A 22,754-nucleotide genomic window follows, 5' to 3' on the forward strand; every position below is an offset into this window, starting at 1 on the left:
CGGGGGAGGTGCACCCATGTGGACTAGCCCAGGCCCGATAGGGTGCGGCCCGGAACACGACATAGCGGGGGCCAGTCCCGGGGACCGCCCTTTGGATCCCAGGGATCGGGTCCGAGCCTCGAACCCCATCGTCCAGCCTACCCAGTTGGAACCAATTCGAGATTTATCCTGAATCCGGCCTAACCCCGCAGTTTTGATCCTAACATGAGATCTGAGACCGACCTGCATCGGACCTGGATGAAGCTCCCATTCTATTTTGAGTTGGGTCAAAACCAGACCCATAACATCATGGATCAAGTTCCAGCCAGGCCTTTTTTCCCCACAACTCGATCCATGATCCCACCTACCCAAATTCGGGTCCGACGAGTAGTCTAGGTTTAGACCTGATCCAAGTCCAATCAGGTGAAACCTCCCATTTCCTCCTATACTAGACCCAATACCCGTACCCAAACCCGAACCCAAACCTATCCCAAACCCCGACTCCCTTCCCTGTCCAGAACCCTTGCCCAAAACCGGCCTAGTACTATTACTGCAGCCCCACTCCTAACCCAAACCCAACCTACTCCTCCTATCACCCATGACCATGTTACCCGACCCGTCCTTCCACCGTTGATGGGACCTTCATCACTACCGGCTCCTCAACGCCGGTTGCAACCAACCCCAACCCCTCTTAGGGACTAACTACAGCAACCTCCAGCAACACCTGTATCGGTACTGCATGGGCCAGCCCGACCTGAGCACCAACAGCATAGAGATGGAGCCCGACAACACCAGCAACAAGCCGATCAGGACCATGAGGATGATGACGCCATGACGTTGGATGATGAGACGTTCTGGAATGAATATCCCGCAGGGCTGGTGGGCAGACGTCAGCAACGGATGCCGGAACACCCTACCACCTATGGAGTGAAGCTGGACCTTCTGGAGTTTGTGGGACGGTTTGACGCAGAGTAGTTCTTCGACTGGGCCTACGCCGTGCAATTCTTCTTCGACTACCACTCTGTAGCCGAACATTGACGCGTCTCCCTGGTGTCCACTCGATTGAGGAGCATAGCGTAGACGTGGTGGGTTGAGCTACAAAGGTCGAGGGAGAGGCAGGGGCAAGGGCGTGTGCAAGCTTGGGATGAGATGCAGAGACTGATGCAAGCCAAATTTGTGCCTTCGGACCATGCTGAGCGAACTTACAAAGAGTACCTGACCCTACGTCAAGGAACCCGTACCGTAGCGGAATACACTACCGAGTTCCACCGTCTATCCCTGCGAGTGCAGATTGAGGAGTCCGCCCGACAACAGGTTACAAGGTATATCTCTGGTCTTCGTCCTGTTATTTCTAACGACTTTATTTGTGTCACAGTAGAGTCACTAGATCAGGCAAGCAGTTATGCTATGAATGTGGAGGAAAAATTGAAAAGAAGGCAAGAGTATCGGGTCTCCAGGAGTGACCAATCCGGTCGAGCTAAGTCGAGTTTCCCAACCAGAGGAGCAAGCTCCCCGAGGAAGGAGGACTCAAAATTTGCCCCAAAAGTGGATCCCCACAAGACTGACCAGTCCAGACCGGCCTACCATACTCTATCCAAGTCCAAGCCGGTTGAGCCCACCATCTGTTGTTTTAGGTGTCAAGAGTTAGGACATGTGGTCTCCAAATGTCCCACCGTGACCAAGGGCACCCACTTTACTGAACTGGTGGTCGATACAGAGTCAACCAGTGAGTGGGAGCGACTCACCTGTTGAGGGGGAGGATGAAGGGGAGGTCATAGAGTTCGATGGTAATATCGAAAACCTACTATCCATTCGCCATGTTCTAACAACACCCCGTGAGTCGACCCCAACAAAGTGGTTGCGAAACAATATTTTTAGGACGAGGTGCAACTGTGAGGACTATGCGTGTGATGTCATCATTGACATTGGAGCTTGTGAAAATATGGTTCTGAAAATGTCGTGACCACCCTCAACTTAAAAACGGAAAAACTTGCTCATCCATACAAAATGGCGTGGTTCAAAAAGGGAAATGAAATACCCATCACCCAACGATGCCTAGTCAAATTTTCAATGGGGGAGCATTATCACAATGAGGTGTGGTGCGACGTGACCCCTATGAGTGCCTATCGTATTCTTTTGGGACGACCCTAGCAATTTGACCGTAAGACTATTCACGATGGTCGTAGGAACACATACTCCTTTATTTTCAAAGGGCATAGGTTAATCTTACTTCTTATAAGGGAAACGAGTTTTCCCACTGTAGATAAGCCCGAGAGAGTCCCCTGGCTTGCGGGCCTATCCTACAGGACCTTCTTGAGTCAATGTAAGTGTTGAGAGTAGGTGGTTTAAAGTTAAACCTTCTTAGTTTGGAGGTTATTTGAAAAGTTTAATAAATATTGGACTTGGATGTAATTTATTATTTTGGACTCTCTCTATTTAACATAGAGAGAGCCCTAATGTCGTGGTTTTGTGTGTGTGAACAGCTGCTGGTTGTCGTGTGAATGTAACACACGCTATTCCCTGTATTGGTTGAAGTCTCTCTAGTTTTTTTTCTGAAATAGAAGTATATCTTCAGTATGGCTGAAAGTTCAAAATGTGATTCCAAATTGGAACATGTTGGAGAGTATAAGGCATTTGCCAATCCCTTTTCGTATGGATCTTCTGTAAGGTTGAATGAAACTAACTATGCCAGGTGGTCCAGAACGTTCATGATGTCAGTATCTGGACATCGTAGAAAGCATATCTTGCTGGAAGAAGAACCCATTGAAAAATTGGGAAAATATGCTACCTAGGATGAAGATAATGACATAGTTATGTCATGGATCATGAATAGTGTTGAAACCCATATTGCAGATGGTTTAATTTATTATAATACAGCCAAGCAGATGTGGGACAATCTTAGAGATACGTATTCACAAGAGACTAATGTGAGTCGGTATCCTGCAAGTCGAACAAGAGATATATAATTTACAGCAGGGAGATCAGACCTTGGCCTAGTATTATGCATCAGTAAAAGCTGCGTTTGAAAGACTCAATGCTCACAGGCCTCTTTGTTGTTCGAAGCAGAAAGATCATTAAGAACAGACTATGGTTGCTCGGTTTCTTACAGGTTTATCTTCAGAATTTTCTGTTGCAAAAGTCCAAATGTTGATTGGATCATATGTACCTACTCTTGCTGATGCATATAATCGCCTGAGTAGACTTGCGATATCTCTTCCGCAATCACAGCCTGTGACCCAGTCATCTGCTCTAGTTGTCTCCTCTGGTTATGGGCGTGGAAATATTCAGAATATCAGAGGACGAGGTCGTGGACGAGGTATGGGAGACAGAGGAAAGCTTCAATGCACATTCTGTGGAAAATCTGGACATTTAGAAGATCGGTGCTGGGATAAACATGGCCGGCCAACCTCTTTCTCATCAAATTCTTATGCTCCTAAAGCAAATGTTACTACTCTTGAGGCAACAAAGGAACAGGAAAATATCACTGCTAGTGACAGTAGTATCACCCTCAGTCGTGCTGAATATGATGAGCTGATGGCCCTTCGTTCTGTGAGTTCCACCCCTCCTGTAGTTGGTGTTGCCTATTCAACAGGAAATCATCTACATCCAACTAACAGTAAGTGGATTATTGACTCCGGTGCATCCAGACATTTGTGTGGAAATTCTCTTGTTTTTTCAGATCTAAAGGATATTAATGCTCATCGAGGAGTCTCATTAGCCGATGGGAGTTCCTCCCCTGTTGTTGGTCAAGGAAATATTTCTATATCCTCCTCATTACAGTTGCAAAATGTTCTTCATGCTCCAAACTTTCCTCTAAGTTTACTTTCTGTTAGTTGCCTTATAAAAGAACAAAACTGTAGAGTAATATTTGATCCGATGGGTTGTCATTTTCAGGATTTGCTGACGGGGAAGAAGATTGGTGGAGGCTATGAAGCAAATGGAGTTTACTACCTACATCATCCAATGGGTAATGTTCATGCTGCCGTGGAACATTCATCCAGTCCTGTTCAGTGGCATCGTCGTCTGGGCCATCCTTCATTGTCAAAGCTTCGTTCAGTCTGTTCTCAAATTCCTTCCACCACATCATTTCAGTGTGAAGCTTGTCAACTGGGCAACCATCATCGAAGCTCGTTCCCTTCAAGTCAGAGTCAGTCTAGTAATAAAATTTTTGAACTTCTTCATGCAGATGTATGGGGTCCTAGTAAGATTCCTACTAGGACTCAGTGTCGTTACTATTTTGTTATTGTTGATGATTTTTCTAAGTTGTCATGGGTGTTTTTAATAAAGGAACGATCTGAAGTTCCACGTATTATTCAATCCTTAATTCTTGAAATAAAAACTCAGTTTGAATCTATTGTCAAGATTGTTCGCACTGATAATGCTCTCGAGTTTAAATCAAAAGGTCTGTTACAATTTTACCAAGATAATGGCATCCAACCCCAAACTTCCTGTGCCTATTCTTCTCAACAAAATGGGGTGGCTGAGCGAAAACATCGGCACTTGCTTGATGTTGCCAGGACTATTATGATTCAATCCAATGTTCCTGCGTTATACTGGGGTGATGCGATTACCACTGCTTGCTATCTGATCAACCGCATGCCTTCGTCTTCTATGGGTGATCAAATTCCATTTCATATCCTAAAACCTAATGCCCCACTCTTTTCTTTTTCACCCAAAATATTTGGATGTGTTTGTTTTGTACACAAACTTGGCCCTGACCGTGATAAATTAGCAGCTCAAGCTACAAAATGCATATTTATAGGTTATCCCAAAAATCAAAAGGGATATCGATGTTATGATCCTATTTCTCGCCGAGAGTATGTTAGTGCAGATGTATCTTTCTTGGAATCCACTCCATATTACTCCAGTACCGGTTCCCCACTGCAGGTTGATCCAACTGAGTCTTTTCCATTACCTATACCTCCTTTTCCGTTGGAATCTGTGCCCTCATTACCGAACCAAACTTCATCCGCTTCCAGATTTAATAATCCTCCATTGGTATATGTGCGTAGAGCTCCATCTCCGCAAGAGCCTTCATCTTCTTCTTCCCCTGAGGTAAGTTCTACTGACAATAGTGATCTTCATGATGATGATAACATGCCTATTGCTCTACGAAAGGGGACACGACAATGTACCTTATATCCCATATCTCATTTTGTCTCCGATGTCAGAATTGGAAATCAGATGAAGTCTTTCCTTTCAGCCTTATCTGCTGAAACTATTCCACTGAACTATCGGCAGGCAGAACTTGATAATCGATGGAAACTGGCTATGCAAGAAGAAATGGATGCTTTAGTATCTCAGCATACATGGGATCTAGTTGATTCCCCAGCAGATGCTGACATTGTTGGATGTAAATGGGTATATACAATAAAGTACAAATCTGATGGTTCTATTGAAAGCTACAAGGCCAGATTAGTAGCAAAAGGGTATACTCAGACATATGAAATTGATTTCTTTGAAACCTTTTCTCCTGTTGCACAAATGGGTACGATTCGTCTTGTTCTCTCAGTAGTTGTTTAGCATGGTTGGAGTTTGTACCAATTAGATGTGAAGAATGTGTTTCTATATGGGGATCTATCTGAGACTGTTTACATGCAACAACCTCCAGGATTCGAGGTTGAGGGGGAGTGTCAGAAAGTGTGTAGATTGAGAAAGGCGATTTATGGTTTAAAACAGAGTCCTCACGCATGGTTTCAAAAGTTGTTTGAAGTGACGTCACGCTTTGGCTTTAATAGGTCAGCAGCCGATCATACACTATTTATCAAGAAAACTAGCTCTGGCATAGTTGTTATGGTGGTATATGTAGATGACATTATTCTTACAGGAGATGATGTGAAAGCCATTGAAGCCACAAAGGCTCATCTTAAAAAACACTTTGTTACAAAAGACCTTGGTTCACTGAGGTATTTTCTGGGTATAGAAGTTGCCAGGAACCGTAAAGGGATGGTTTTGTCTCAACGGAAATATGTTCTTGACTTATTAAAGGAAACATGAATGTTGGGAGCTAAACCAACAAATATTCCCATGGACCATAAAGTTCAGTTGTTTGAAGAAGCGTCAAAAACGGTTGATAGCAAAAGCTATCGCTCCCTAGTAGGGAAGCTACTGTATGTGACTGTGACCAGACCGGATATTGCTTTAGCAGTAAGCAAGGTTAGCCAGTTTATGGACAAACCAACTGAGGTACACTGGAATGCAGCTATTATGATTCTCAGATATCTAAAATCTTCTCCTGGAAAGGGGTTATTGTTCAGGAAAGGTGGAACTCTGGAGATAGTGGCCTATTCTGATGCTGACTATGCAAGATCTGTAGTGGATAGAAAATCTACCACAGGATTCTGTGTGTTTCTGGGAGACAACTTGATCTCGTGGAGAAGTAAGAAACAAAATGTGGTTTCTAGGTCAAGTGCAGAATCAGAATATCGGGCTATGGCCCAAACAGCTGCTGAAATGATGTGGGTTCGTACTGTTCTTCATGATCTTCAGGTGAAGGTTTCATCTCCTATGACCATGATATGTGATAACAAGGCTGCAACATATATAGCAAACAATCTTGTCTTTCACGAGAGAACAAAGCACATTGAGGTTGATTGTCACTATGTAAGAGATATGGTTCAAGCTGGACATATCAATACCAAATATCTTAAGTCAGAAGATCAAGTTGCAGATATGTTTACAAAACCCCTTGCTAGACCAAATTTCTCAAAATGTTGTGACAAGCTGAACATGATTGATATCTATGCTCCAGCTTGAGGGGGAGTGTTGAGAGTAGGTGGTTTAAAGTTAAACCTTCTTAGTTTGGAGGTTATTTGAAAAGTTTATTAAATATTGGACTTGGATGTAATTTATTATTTTGGACTCTCTCTATTTAACCGAGGACATGGCGTTGGATAGAAATGATTGGAGGAAAAGGATTCATGTGGAAGACCCAAAATGAATTTCTTTTTTGGTTCATATCGCTGACCCCAATTGTTTTGGGATGAAGGCGTAGTTGTTGTTGTTGTTGTTGGACTCTCTCTATTTAACATAGAGAGAGCCCTAATGTCGACTAATTGAGTTTTCTCTTCATGTGCTGCCGTCTCTCTCTCTCTCTTTCTCTCTTCCTCCTCTCTCTCTCTCTAACCAGGGTTCAGTACAGCATCCTACATCATTCTACAGTAAGGATGAAGGTTATTGCTATGCCCTGGTGGCCAAATCAGTTTTGAGTACGTCTCTGCCCGTTCCCGCGGAAGTCGTACCTCTTGTGGAAGAATTCAGGGATATTATGCTAGACGACCTTCCCGATGGCCTACCCTCGATGAGGGTGGTGCAGCATGCCATAGATTTAGTCCCTGGGTCGAGTCTGCCGAACTTACCAGCGTATCGCATGAAGCCATCAGAGCATGCCGAGTTATTGAGACAGGTCCAAGAATTGTTGCACAAGGGGTTCATTCGCGAAAGTGTTAGCCCTTGTGCAGTACCTGCCCTATTCACTCCCCCAAAAGATGAATCCATGCGAATGTGTGTCGATAGTCGGGCAATCAATCACATCACCGTCAAATATCGTTTTTTCATTCCCCGATTGGATGACATGTTTGATATGCTAGCCGGCATCTCTGTCTTCTCGAAAATTGATTTAAAAAGTGGGTACCACCAGATTCGTATCCGAGAAGAAGATGAATGGAAAACAGTCGTCAAGATGCGTGATGGGTTGTACGAGTGGTTGGTCATGCCTTTTGGGTTGTCGAATGCCCCTAGTACATTCATGAACATGATGACCCAAGTATTGCGCCCTTGTATAGGACACTTTGTCGTTGTGTATTTTGACGATATCCTAGTTTACAGTTCCTCCTTGTCTGATCACTTGGTCCATTTGCGTCAAGTCTTAGAATTTTTTAGAAGAGAAAAGCTTTACGTGAATGCCAAAAAGTGTGAAATCGTGACCTCTAGCGTGGTGTTCCTAGGTTTTATAGTGTCGTATGATGGAGTGAAAGCCGATCCCGCCAAGGTCCAAGCGATTGTAGAATGGCCAACCCCACGAACTATGGGGGAGATACGTAGTTTCCATGGGTTGGCTACTTTCTATCGTCGTTTCGTTAGAAATTTTAGTACCCGCATGGCTCCTATCACGGAATGCCTAAAAGGAGCTAAATTCCAATGGACCTCAGAGGCGGGCAAATCATTCGCGATCATTAAAGAGAAAATGACTAGTGCCCCCATCCTAGCACTTCCAGATTTTAACTCGGTCTTTGAAGTAGAGTGTGACGCCTCTAAAGTAGGGATTGACTCCGTCTTGAGTCTGAACAACTGACCTATTGCTTTCTTTAGTGAAAAACTGACTCAGGCAAGGCAACAATACTCTACTTATGATGTGGAATTTTATGTCATGGTACAAGCCCTTCGTTACTGGAGGCACTACCTCATCTATAAGGAATTTGTCTTGTACATGGATCATGAGGCGTTGAAATACCTAAACAACCAAAAGAAACTAAGTGCAAGGCACGCTAAGTGGGTCAGCTTCTTGCAAGAGTACACCTTTACGATCCATCATCAATCAGGTACTCTCAACAAGGTGGCTGACACACTCAGTAGGAAGAACAATCTTTTAATGACTATGTCCGTGCAAGTGATTGGGTTTGAACAATGCAAAGAGTTGTACCAGACCGACCCTGATTTTCAGCAAGTCTAGGAAGAATGCCTCTCCTCCACCAGCACATCAGACCCACGGTTCTCTATACATAATGGTTACCTCTTTCGAGGTAATAAGTTGTGTGTGTCGGCATTCTCTCTTAGGCTACAGTTCATTTCAGAATTGCACGAATGTGGACTAGCTGGGCATTTTGGACATGATAAGACGTTCACACTGTTAGATGAATGCTACTTTTGGCCCACAATGCGTAAAGATGTAGTCAAGTTTGTTTAGTGTTGTCGTGTGTGTCAAGTTTCCAAAGGCATCGTCAAAATAGTGGTCTATACACACCTTTACCCATCCCTGAGCACCCATGGGAGCACGTCTCTATGGATTTCATCGTCGGCCTCCCCAAAAACAGGCGAGGGTTTGACTCTATCTTAGTTATGGTTGATCGGTTTTCCAAAATGGCTATTTTTGTCCCGTGTAAGCGCACTACAGATGCATCTCTAGTAGCCTCGTACTACTTCAAGGATGTTGCACGCTTCCAAGGGTTACCACACTCGATCACGTCAGACCGTGATACTCGATTCATTTTTGGAAATCCTTGTGGGCCTTGTTAAAAACCAAGCTTCAGTTCAGTAGTGCATACCACCTGCAAACAAATGGCCAAACAAAGGTTGTGAATCGTACCTTAGGAAACTTACTGCAGAGCCTCGTGGGAGAGAGTGTCAAAACTTGGGATCTAGTCTTGTCTCAAGCCGAGTTTGCCTACAATAGCTCTGTCAACCGATCTACAGGCAAAACCCCTTTTCAAGTAGTCTATGGGCGTGTTTACCTACGCATATGGTTGACCTAGCACCCGTATCAAGTGTCTTCAACCCTGTCCCAGATGCTTTTAATGTTGTCGAATACATGCGCGATATTCACCGGCAAGTGCGGGCAAAACTCGTTGAAAACTACGAAGCTTACAAAGCTTTTGTGGACCAAGGACGTCACGATGTCCAATTCCAAGTGGGTCAGTTAGTATGGGTCTACCTACACCCTGAGCGTTTCCCAGTTGGTACCTATGGTAAGTTGAGCCCCAAAAAAGTGTGGTCCTTTCAAAATCCTCCAGCGATTGGGCCCGAACGCCTACTTGCTTGATCTACCTGAGGATTGGCGCATTTTGCCCGTCTTCAATGTGTTTGATCTATATACCTACTGTGGTGACAATAAGTCGTCAGAGGCAACTTCTTCCCAACTAGGGGAGAATGATGTAGTGCAGGAATAGGGGAAGATCAGAGCCCTACCGAACGACCCAGAAACGGCGCAGGTCCCCTGCACCAGTGGGATAGAGGGGCGGAATTAGACTCTGGATCCACCGGACACAGCGCCGCGACAAAGGGAAGCCTCTATGCGTACATACTCTAGACGGGCGAGGGTCTGAGGAATACGAGTCAGCAAGCCAACACGTTAATGGGTTTATTCTTATTTTTTTGGGATTCTGGTATTAAACCCGGTATCCGGATCCATCCTGCTGTGTATAAATAAAAGGGTCCTAGGGTTACGTAGGGTTAGCATAGATTGATGAATTTGTTTTAGCATTCGTTATTTTTTTCCTCCATTGGTTTTCCTTTCCGTATTTTCCCTTAATAAAATTTTGTTGCAGTCTGCGTTTTTGCTTGAGAGTGCTTCTTTACTTGTTCCATTACTCTAGTATCAGACACATTGGGACTCCCTTTCTGGTGTGCTATCGACGTCGCCGCTGGGTGCGTCAGACGTCATTACTCCGCTGCATCAGTTCTTTTGATTGTGTTTCACTTGATTGTATTGTCCCTTGGTAGATAAGTGCTTGTGCACTCTTTTGTTTATTGCTTACCCTTATTGGGTTGTCCATTGTACTTCCACTCTATTGACTACACCGTCTAGTGGCCAAGCCCCTCCATTGCACCAAACCCCTTGGGGCTTAAATCTTTTTATAGATTGTATTTTAGGGTATACATGTAATTTTTTGTTTTTCTTTATTATTTATTTTTTTGTAATAGGTCATGCCCTCTAGGGACACTTTAGTTCTTGTCTTTCCAGCTGTTGGGCTAGTCCAATGGCTAGATCAACTAGCAGTTGGACTATCCCAATGGATAGTTGAGCCTAGCCTCTTCTCTCTCACTCTCTCTCTTGTCAATATGTATGGGGTCTCTCCCATATTTCTTTAATGCCTTTTCTAAGCATTTTACATTGATAAAAAATTATATTGTTTTATTTGCTTTCTTGCCCATTAGTGGCTTGTGCTTGTGAATGTCCTTGTGCCCTTGTATTAGCCCATACTGGCCTTGTATTTATGCATATCCTTGTTATTGTGTAGAATTTAGTTGCTTTTGTATTGTGCACACATTTATTGTGTTTCATTACACCAACCACTCTTGAAATCCTAAACTACTAAAAATGGTTTTAGGATGACAGATTGAACCCAGTAATCCAAATGGAAGTTTTGCCAAAAACATGAAAATATTTCTGTTAAGTAATGCCAACAAAAGAATTTACTAATCACAATAGATTACAGGATGAGAGGATAGATGAAAAGGCACCTCCAAAAGGGTTATGTAATAAAAATCTTCCATGTGCTGCATAAGTGCACTCCCATCTCTTATTGAACGGAACAAGCTTATTTCAGTTTGCAAAATCTTTTCAATCAGCTGCCTTTCACCTTTCATCTAGAAAATTATTAAGAGCAAACCCTGTTTAAGTAATGACATCATATCGGATCCAATAGGAGAAAAGAAAGAAAAAGAAAAAAGTCATTCTCTGACATGCAAAGCATGAAAATTTTCACTTAATATTACTGACAAACATGAAATTAAAAAAACAAGAAACTTTACAATGGATGATGTAAGCAATCGTACATTAGTATCATTCAAAAGCAAAAAAGATGCAGTGAAAAGCAAAATTTGTTCAGCAATATCATACTATCAATTCACACATTAATAAATTGCCTTAGATTAAATTCTAATGTGGGCCACCTACAATTATAATGTGGTTATTAATGATAATACCATTCAAACCGAAACATTGCCAAGCATTCACTATGCAACTTGTACATAAAAGCATTAAATCAGTTGCCACAATATATTTTTAAAACAAAAAAACTTGTAAAGTATATGTTGAACGTAATATCTCGTAATTTCCCATAATTTTTAAGCTCAAAAATATAATTTTAAATTAAATATTTAGATTTAATATGACAAAATTGTAGAAAATATTTAAGTATGGGTTGACGTCAACCTGGTTCTGGACATGGTCCAGAGCCCACTGAAAAGATCTAAATATGTTAAGAAAAATCTGTGAATTTATTTGTTTTTAACCTTTAAATTTGAGTGAAATTCAGGTTAAATTCAGGCAAAATTCAAGAACGAAATTGATCTAAGACCATAGTTAAGTCCGTTTCAGAACATAGATCTCGTAGGGGATCTGTTTTATCGAAATCGGATATCAGTTGGTTCAAAAAATGCATTTTTCTAAATTGACCGACCTTTATTTTTGGGTATTTTTCGGTTTAGATCAGACTCGACCCGCTCCGTTGGACCGATGTTAGTATAGATATAGACCCAATCCAGGATCCATATTGACTAGGATCCGGTTTGGGTTGAGATCTAATTGGGATTGGATATGGATTTGGGCCATGGGTCCAACCTGGACCCATAATCCATCCATGCTAATTTAAAACTAAAATAAATTTAAAACTTTAAAAATAAATATTTAAAGACCCGAGGTAGAACTCTACCCCCACTTGGTCATCTAGAAGGGGGCATCCCCCCTAATGTGGAATATTCTACAGGATGAGACAAAAAAAAATAAAATAAAAAGATAATGTTTGTTAGAGGTAGAGTTCTTGTAACGCCCCAAAATTTCGACTTGTGATTTCGAAAACCTTATCGAAAAATCTTTCAAAGATTTAAAGTTTTAATTTTTAAAAACGACAGCGGAAGACATTTAGAAAGGAACACAAGTCAACAATCCTGGTTACGTTAGCTGAAAAACCATCATTCACAAGTACAACAACTTAAAGGAATTGAAGAAAATAAGACAATAGATTAAAAAACTGCAGTTTATTACAAAATGAGCATTTTGTTCCAAAGTTCAATAAATCTAAAGAAGACTCCAAAAAGACTCAGAGCCAAGCCGCCAGCAGAAAGAAGATAAATCTTGATCCATATTGCATCACGCCATCGGCGGCCAGTGAAGTCCTACTCCTCACCTGCCCATGAAATGGGTCAGTTTCATAACAAACCAGTAGGTGCACAAACAGATAAGTAGAATGAAAATAAAACAGGACATTCATAAGATAAACAGTTATGATATTTAAGCAATTAATACAATTGTAGTCTATTCTAACAAATGTAATATGTGCAAAGAGCTGTTAGTTGAAGCAGTGTAAGTCTCAGTCATCTACAACTATTCATGAAGATATTCTTTAAGTTCTGATATTAACTGGCCTATGGGTACGCACAGACGCGAAACGTAGAAACAGCCGAGACCGATCCGGGGGTTTATTATGTCAGGTGTTTTCATTAACCCGGATGGCTGACTGAGTCCGCTCCTAAGGGGACGGTCAGTGACCAAGAGAGTAAATCCCCAAAGGCATTCGTGGCCCATGGATGCATCCAACTTCGGCAGAAGTGCCTGGGAGTTACCACCTAGGATAATTTATGGTAATCCCAATTCCCCTAACTCCGATGACTGGGGAAAACCGAGTCTTTTGCCCGTGGGGTGGTTGTTAACAACCTGTCCATCGGAGTCTTTGTACCATCCATCCTCTCCCTTGATGAACCGTGAAGATCGGATGGGTACGACGAGGTTTCTTAACCGTCGACCCATCCTACATGCTCTGGTCCATTAGACCTACTCGAGCATCTTGCCTGTGAAGGCGAATGGTCACCATTTATGTGATCTCAGCATTGTGCTAATTGCACTCATCGAGGTTGTTACAACCTCATCCTCCAACCATCGTAACCCACATGAGACGTACTTGTCCAAAAGTACGCTTGTACCTTCCTAGAGGTACGACTACGATGAGAGTGCAACATATAAAGTTTTATGGTTCTTTTGGTTCATAAATGACATGTATTGCTCTTTCGAGAAATTTGGCCTGTGGAGGCCAACATTAACTCATCTATATAAAGTGTTGAGTTCCTAATTCAAGGTTCTCCATGACCTCTTGTCAAATTTATACCATACCTGCCTTAAGGTTTGGTTATAACAGTAATTGCAGTGGTTTTCTTTCCAGAAATGAGTCTATTCACAAAGTCTACCTTAAGTATGCAGTTTCAAAAGTATAAGCATGCCGAACAGACAATCACGAGTTAAGTAATCCTACACGTAAACAGGTATGCCAATTAAACTGCTTGATTCTTTCTAGAATGAGTCTAACCACAGAATTTACATTAAGCATGCAATTTCAAAAGAATCAAAATAAGTAACCTCTGACCAGCCAATACTTTTTCAGATAAGCAGATATGTAAAATAACTATTCTATCTCAGAAGTCTTATTTTATTTTGTTCATACAAACTTTTCGTGCGACTTTCCCCTACCTCGGGATGTCGTGCAGCTGCGTGCGTCTACGCGTGTAGATGATACGAGGCTCATGCCGCGGAGCCAGAGCGGGGGTCCGATGCGAGGTCTGCAACAGTGCTACGTTAATTATTATGCGGAGAAATAGAAAAACAGGCCTGCCTATAGGAAAAGAGAGAGGCAGCAAGGGTGTGCCCCTACTGGCCGAAATCAGAAAAACGACAAGGGGCGAGCCCTTGCCTGCAGACAGCCGCGGGGTGACAGGGGCTGAGCCCTTTGTCGAAAAATACTGAGGCGGCAGGGGAGTCAGCCCCTGCCAATCGCAAAGAAGCGGCAGGGGCTGAGCCCCTGCCGGCAAAATAAATGTGGCAGGGGCTGAGCCCCTGCCAGAAATGCTAAAGTGGCAGGGCTGAGCCTCTACCAGTAACAATCAAGTGGCAGGGGCTGAGCCCCTGCCAGAAACGATTAGGTGGCAGGGGCTGGGCCCCTGCCGGCAAAATGAATGTGGCAGGGGCTGAGCCCCTGCCAGAAAAGCTAAAGTGGCAGGGCTGAGCCTCTGCCAGAACAGTCAAGTGGCAGGGGCTACAGTCAAGTGGCAAGGGCTGAGCCCCTGCCAGAAACGATTAGGTGGCAGGGGCTGAGCCCCTGCCGGCAATAAAAAGGTTGCAGGGGCTGGGCCCCTGCCGGCAATAAAAAGGTGGCAGGGGCTGAGCCCCCGCCGGAAATAATAAAAAAAACAGTGCCGCAGGGGTGACTGGACCCCTGCCGGCTCTTCGACAGCCCCAGTAGAAAGGGGGAAAAAACGACAGGGCCTGAGGGCTCCCTGTCGACCCTCCGAAAGGCACAGGGGACGTGGGAGGGCGCGGCAGGGGTCGTGCGCCGCCTGTCGGCCTCCCGGCGAGGTGACAGAGGGTGGGGGGGTGAGGAAGAGAAGAGGGAGGATGGCGTACCTGGGAGGCGGTGGCCGGCGTCGGCGGCGGGGCGCAGTGACGGCAGGTCGGCACGAGGAGGAGGAAGCTCGAGAGGGGAGGCGTGCCTCCCCTCGCCCTCCTGCAATGCTCTTAAAGAGCTCGGGGGTGCGATGAAAGGGGAAACCTGGGTGGGTTTCCCCAATCTACCCGAAAACGAAGGAGGAGAAGAGGGGGGGGGGTTGCGGCGCCCAAAAGCTCGGGTTACTTAAAACCCTAATGAAAAAAAGGGGCCCGGGTCAGGTCCGGACCCGGCCCGGGTCCAATTTTTTTTTTTAAATGGGGTTTTACAGTTCTACCAGGGGGTAGAACTCTACCCTAAATGTTTAAAAGGGGGCATCACCCCCTCTAGAGACTTTCCTAAATTATAAAAAGGAATAAGAGTCTCTCTCTCTCTAGAAATTGTACCCTAGAAAGAGAAAGAGAAAGAGAAAGAGAAAGAGAAAGAGGAAGAGAAAAAAACATGAGTTGAGGGAGAGAGAAGAAAAGAGAGGAAAAAAAAGAAAAGAGAGAAGAAGAAGAAGCATCCTTCAACGATTTTCCTCCTTTAAGCTTTTCGTGAAAACAAGAATCAAGGTATGGGTTTCTTTGCAAATCTGGATGGGAAGGGAGTTACTGTCAGTTGATTCAAGCATAGGTTTAGAGTAAAAGAAATCTGCTTGCCTTAACATGTACACGTTTTTTGCAGATTGTGATTGTAAAACCCAGTTAAAAAAAAAATCAGACCCAGGTCTGGTCCAGACCCGACCCGGATCCAACCCGTGCCCAACCCCTCAAAAAAGGCTTTCGGAGGGGCTGGCAGCCCACGGAGGGGGGGGGGGGGGGGGGGGGGGAGGGGATCACCGGCGACACAGGGGGCGGCCTTGTGTGCGCCCCTCCTTTAAAAAGGCGAGAGGGGAGGGATTACGAGCCTCTCCCCCGACTCTCTCTCATCTCTCCCCCTCTGTCCCTGTCTCTCCCTCCCCGACTCCATCTCCCCCTCTGTCCTGTCTCTCCCTCCCCGAATCCATCTCCCCCTCGTTCCCTCACTCTCCGACGAGCTCTCCGACGAGCTCCCTTCACGACAACCACTCGCCAGCAACCTCCCTTCTCTCTGGCAGCCTCAGGTGAGTCCCCTCCCTCTCACTGTCTCCTCTCCTGATAACGGCAAGCAGGGGCCAAAGGCCCCTGCGACTCTCTCTCTCTCTCTCTCTCTCTCTCTCTCTGTTTACCTTCCGGCAAGGGGCCATCAGCCCCTGCCCCTCTTCTTTTCAAAAATCCCTGCCTTTTTTTCATGAACGGCAGGGGCCATTGGTCCCTACCACCTCTTTGAAAGCCGCAGGGGGGCTTTGGCCCCTGCGCTCCCTCTCTCTGCTCGTCTCCTTGGCAGGGGCCATCGGCCCCTGCCCCTTTCTTTTAAAACCTGGCAGGAGCCGAAGGGTCCTGCCCCTCCTTTCTTTAAAACCCAGCAAGGTCCTCCTAAGGCCCTTGCCCCTCTTTTTGAAGAACCAGTAGGGGCCGATGGCCCCTGCCCCTCTCTAAACCGACAGGGGCCTCTGGCCCCTGTCCCATTTCCTGTCGAGCAAAGCTCGGCAAGGGCCATTTATCCCCTGCCTCATCTTCCGAGGGTCACAGGTGGGCATTTGGCCCCAACGACCCCTTCTCTCTCTCGTTTTGACTTCTGACAGGCCAACAAAAGGGGGTGGGAAGCCCCCTTCCATTCGGGGTAGAATTGCCGGCAAGGGCCTTTGGCCCTTGCCATATGTTTCTTCAAGACTCGGCAGGGGCCCTTGGCCCTGCCTCGTTCTTTTTAAAATAAGCCGACAGGGGCCTAAGAACCCTGTCTCGTCTTTTGGGAACTAGCAGGGGCCTTTGGCCCCTGCCGCCCGATTATGTCCGACAGGCAGTGGAAATAAGCCCTTGCCCGACCTTTGTTCCGTTTTCAATTAAGATCCATGCTAATATCGTACTCTTGCAGTGTTACGCAACGGAGCCCGTTCGCACCCCGCGAAGTAAACCAACGATCACCTACGCTCATAGACGACTTCTTCCTCGCAATACCCCAAGGTAGGGGAAGTTGCACAAGGACTTAAATAATTAAATCGAGCTTAAATAATTAAAGATTCAAAGGACTTAATTACATATTTAGATACATATACGTATATAAGTACGCTTTTAATTCAAGGATGCGGTTTCGCGATCCTTGTCCCTTGCTTTCACATTTCTTGTTTCTGTTTGTCGTCGCGCTTTGGGCCCAGCCTTTTGCTTTCGTATTTACTACTTACTGTCTTTTAATTCAAGGACGCGGTTTCGAGATTCTTGTCCTTTGCTTTCGCATTTCTTGTTTCTGTTTTTCGTCGCGCTTTGCGCCCAGGCTTTTGCTTTCGTATTTACTACTTACTGTCTTTTAATTCAATGACGCAATTTCACGATCCTTGTCCTTTGCTTTCACATTTTTTTTTTCTGTTTGCCGTCGCGCTTCGCACCCAGGCTCTTGTTTTTCGCATTATTGTCTTTCGTTTTTGCCTTGCCATTGACTCAGCGTATTCGAGAGGAATACCTTTTCCACTATTTTACCCGATATGTTTTGGGAAATCCTTGATCTGGGACAAGATCAAGTTGTTGGGCTATGGGTTCTTTTGCAAAGCCCATTCACCAAGACCAGTGTCGAGACTTGCGTAGCACCCAGACACTGCATCATCGGATGCAAGATTCGAGAAAATCACATACCATATGTTGGTAAGTTGTTGATCGTTTCGAAAGATTTAGAATGTTAAAATAAAACATTATATCTTTGCGAAACACACTCCTGAGGCTCCTATTAAGGACCTATATCCCTTTCCTCGTAGTGTACTCTTGAACATGCGAGACATGTTAGTACTACGACGATTGGATGAGATGGTCTTATGACCTCGATTAGTGCTTTGTGCACGTTGTTGAAAACACATATAAAAAAAATGGGATCGCCTTTGTAACAACTCAAAAAAAAAAAATTTGTTGAACCCGGGTCAGATCCAGATTTGGACCCGACCCGGATCCAAAAAGAGGAGGCCATCGGGCACCGCCTTACTGGCCACCGCCTGCGTGTTTTACAAATAAAACACGCAGGAGGGGGGGAGGGGGGGGGGGGAAGGTACAGTGGACGAGCCCCTCCCCCACGCGTCGGCCATCACTGCTCCTCCTTTTGTCCCTCGCAGCCACCGGTGATAGGACCTTCGGAGCCCACCCTCGCCGGCGACAGTCTCCCCTTCCCTCTCCCTGCTGCGATCTCTCGACTCATCGAAAGACCATGGTGCCGACAGCTTGCTCGAGTCTCCCCTCTGTGACCTCGCTGGCGACGCTCGCACGCTGCCGCCGTCGCCGGCGACCACAAGGTACGCGCCTTCTCCTTTGCTCCCCCTCTTTCGTTCGTCTTTCTTCTCTCCCTCATCTCTCTCTGTGGCCACGGGAGGGGTCAAATCCCCTCCCTGTGCCCCCTTTTAGCAGGGGAGGGGCATGACACCCCTCCCTGCTCTCCGATACGATTGGGAGGGGGGTTGAGCCCCCTCCTCCCTGCCTCCTGTTACGGCAGAGGAGGGGTTCGGCCCCCTCCTCTCTGCTGCCCTCTGTCACGGCAGGGGAGGGGCCGAGCCCCTCCTCTCTGCTCCCTCTGTGACGGCAGGGGAGGGGTCGAGCCCCTCCTCCCTGCCTCCTGTAACGGCAGAGGAGGGGCTCGTCCCCTCCTCTTTGTTCCCTCTGTTCGGCAGGGGAGGGGCGCGACCCCTCCCTGCTTCTGTTACGGCAGGGGAGGGTTGAACCCTCCCTACTACCTTTGACGGCAAGGGAGGGTTGAGCCCTCCCTGCTGCCTCTTTTGGTCGGGGGAGGGGTCGAGCCCCCTCCCTGCACCATCGTCCTCTTCTCTCCTTCTTTTCTGTCGGCAGGCTGGCAGGGGCGACGCCTCCTGTCGTCTGTGTCCGACTGGTTGGCAGGGGGTGATGCCCCCCTGTCACCTGTTGTTGATCGACTGGCAGGGGTTTCCAGCCCCTGCCCCTCACTCTCTCTCTGTTATCGTTAGCCTGTAGGGGCTGTGGCTCCTACCTAACGTCTTTTGACGGGACGACAGGGGCATTGACCCTGTCGCCAGACACTTTTGGATCGGCAGGGGCTAAAGCCCTGCCTGTCGTTTCTGGGAGGTCGGCAGGGGCGACGTCCCCTGTCGCCTGCATCTGTTCTTCGACAGTAAGGGTCGTTGGACCCTGCCTCGCATTCCTTCAAGGTTGGCGGGGACCGTTGCCCCCTGCACCTTGTTTGTTTTTCGGTAGGGGGTTTCGCCCCTCTGCCTTGATCTTGCTGCCTTTGTTGCTCTTCTGCATTCTGCAGGGAGTTGAGCTCCCTGCCTAACCTCGTATTGGGGTTCGGTACTGCTGCAGGTCTTACCAGACCCACTTCTCATTTGTATTTTGGCATGCTAACCTTTTTAGCATCACAGGTCGAACGGTGGATTCTGCTCGCTCTTCATGGCTTCAGCTCGTGCTTACCTACGTAGCTGGCATACGAGGACCGTCACCCCTTAAGGTAGGGGAAGATTGCACAAAAGACTTGGACAATTGAATTGAGTTCAATTAACTAAAAAGGACAATTAAATAAATATATATGCATATATATATATATCATATATATATTTATACGAGTACACATTTAACTCAAGGACGCAGTTTCGCGATCCTTGTCCTTTACTTTGCCGTTGCGCATCGCGCACAGGTTTTGTGTTGCACTCCTGCTTACAGTCTTTACTTGCCGTTGCGCATCTTGCAAAGGTTCTGCGTTGCACTCCTACTTACAGTCTTTACTTGCCGTCGCGCGTTGTGCAAGGGTTTGCGTTGCACTTCTGCTTACTGCCTTTACTTTGCCGTTGTGCCTAGGCTCTTGCTTTTGCATATGTGTTGGTATTGCCTTGCTTTTGCAGATTACGTGCAGGTTCTTGCTCTTTGCGTATGCCTTAAAGGCATCCTCGTGGAGGATGCAAGAGACATCTATCACTCACTCTTGCGACAAGAGTTCAGTTGGGAGCTGGCGATACATCCTCGTCTAAGGAGAGGGATACCTCGCAAGGATCCTGGCTCTTCGTGCGTGCAGTCCAGCAGAGTCGACTTGAGGTTTCAGGGAGCTGCGCAAAAGCATCAAAGACTGCTCCAAATTGAAGCATTTGGAAGGATGTGACTGGCTGGTTCTGCTCGCCTTTTTGGCATATCTCGGGTGATCCCGAATTGGAGGTTCAAGCGAACTTCTTAGCGGGTGTTCTGTTGAGAGACCTGTATCCCGTCTATCGAGGCCGGTATCGAGTCATGCGAGACATGTAGATACCCCGATAGCGGATGTGATTCGAGATAATCACATGCATCATGTTGGCACAAGGTACTGCTGTTTCAAAAGATAGAGTAAAGTTGATAAACTTTACATCTTTGTGAAACACTCCTGTTGAGGCTTCTATTGAGGAGCTATACCCCCTTCATCCTAGAGTACTTGTAGTCATGCATGACACGTCTAGTACTGCGATGATCGGATGAGACGGTCGTGCGACCTCGAACAACGCTAAATGCAAAATGCTGTAATCACATAAATGGCCTCACATTCGCCTTCACAGGCAAGATGCTCGAGTGGTTTAAATACCACAGCATAGAATGGGTCGTTAGTTAAGCAACCCCTAACGCACCCGTTCGCTTCTGGTTGTCTGTCAAGGGAGAGGACAGATCGGTACAAACACTCCAATGGACAGGTTGTTAACAACCACCCCACGGGCAAAGATCCGGCCTCCCCAGTCATTGGAGTTAGGGGATAGGGGCTACACAAGTTAGCTCAACACTTCTGCAGGAGTTGGATGCATCCGTGGCACTGCTTTTCAGCCTCTGGGGAATCCTCTCTCGGCTAATGCCGTCCCCTTTGGAGCGGACTCAACTAGCTATTCGGGTTATCGAAAATACATAGAATAACAGACGCCCGAACTAGTCTCAGTTGTTTCTATGTTTTGCCTGCGCGTACCCGCAGGCCAGTAATTATCAAAACATAAGGTCTGTTCACATTGGTCATGGGTCGTGAGATTCGCTTGCACTACGGATTCGCTTGCACTACTGATTCACTTGCACTACTGATTCGCTTGCACTACTAATTCGCTTGCTTGCTCGATAGTTCAGTATGCTACTCGTTGAACTGTGCACGCCTGTCAAGGCGTTACTCTAGTTGGTTAAACTGCTTACGCAGTTCTTTGCGGAGCAATAAGGAGTTTCTCATGCTAGTTAAATGCTTATAATAATAGCATTATACCAGTTGCTACATATTAGCATGTGACTTGCTTTATCCCTTGGTCGAACTGTTTGGTGCTTATTGTAGCGTAACACTTGTTGGCTTGCATCTCTTATGATTGATGTGATTGCATACAGCTCGTAATCTACGAACTGGTGGCAACTAGGATTGATGTGGCCGGTTGTCTTATAAGTTGCTTACGTACTGTGATATAATTGTTGCCGTATGATTGCTTATGAATGGCTTGTGATGTAATGGTTTATGCCTTACGATTAATTTAATTACTTGTTCACGGACTGAGCCATTTTATGGTAATTATATGTTTTACGAGCATTGTTATGAGTGCTTGTCTTATTCAGTTGTTTTGTTTGGCTGACGGGTAGAGTTAGTTACCCTTCGCCCATAGAATCAACTGAATTGCCATATCTGCGCGTTCTCATGTGTCATTTACACATGCTTTGAGGGCCTATTTGAGGATTGCAATATTCCTTGTGGCAATCATACGATGCGTAGGATTATATGCTCTTGCGCGGAGTGATACAATGCATATTGCTGATATACATGTTTGTGCCCATATTGTGGCTACTGACCTCGAGAGCAGTCAACTGTTCGGAGCAATCGATTGTATAGATGCGTGTATCACCGAGCAGGGTGTTTGTCGAGCACCTGATCTCCAAAGGATTATCTGCGAGGGCGTGTATGATCAAGACCAGGTACCCGACTAGAGTGGTAGATTCTCTGTGAGGATGTACACTGTCCACGAACGGGTAGCCGCAAAGACGGTGAACTCCTATGAGGAAGTGTATGGTCCAAGACCAGGTATACCGTCTAGGGCGGAATTCCTTGTGAGGTTATACATGTCCCAGACCAAGTGATCCGGGCGTTGATCTTGTTGTTCGCATTAGTGGCTATCGACCCCGAGAGGGGTGATTTATGTTGATGCGTGTATCGCAATGATTTTCATTGGATATGGCATCTGTTGGGGACCGGTTTCCCAAAGGTTTCGCTGTGAGGTTATACTTTTCCCAGATCGGGTGACCCGGCTAGACAGAGAGATTCTCTGTGAGGATGTACACTGTCCACGAACGGGTAGCTGCAAAGACGGTAAACTCCTGTGAGGAAGTGTAGGGTCCAAGATCAGGTATACCCTCTAGGGCGGTAATTCCTTGTCCGGTCGTATATCTCTCAGACCGAACGATCCGACGTGGATCTTGTGTTTTCGCTTACAATAAAAAGTTATGGTGAGTTGTGACGATCTTCTGAGATTGTTTGTGATAGCCAACTATGAATTCATAGTTTCGGCTTTCTGTTTTAACATGATTACGTGCATGACTCAGATGTGAGAATCAGATCGTTAGTGATTTGAGTTAGTGATCATGTTTTGGACCT

The 22,754-nt window shown here is 45.9% G+C and overlaps 1 protein-coding gene across 5 annotated transcripts in view; it reads right to left on the minus strand.

Moving 5' to 3' along the window:
- The window catches only part of LOC149845609 (putative triglyceride lipase), a 269,765-nt gene that overhangs the window by 16,516 nt on the left and 230,495 nt on the right, over positions 1-22,754 (minus strand). For all 5 annotated transcript variants that reach the window (XM_089995863.1, XM_089995861.1, XM_089995860.1 and 2 more), the window contains one exon: positions 11,158-11,283. In XM_089995863.1, coding sequence (XP_089851989.1) covers positions 11,158-11,283 — 126 coding nt within the window. The remainder of the gene's footprint in view (positions 1-11,157; positions 11,284-22,754) is intronic.

Source organism: Nuphar pumila, chromosome 2, assembly GCF_984573655.1.
Source record: "Nuphar pumila chromosome 2, dmNupPumi1.hap1.1, whole genome shotgun sequence".
Taxonomy (NCBI): Eukaryota; Viridiplantae; Streptophyta; class Magnoliopsida; order Nymphaeales; family Nymphaeaceae; genus Nuphar; species Nuphar pumila.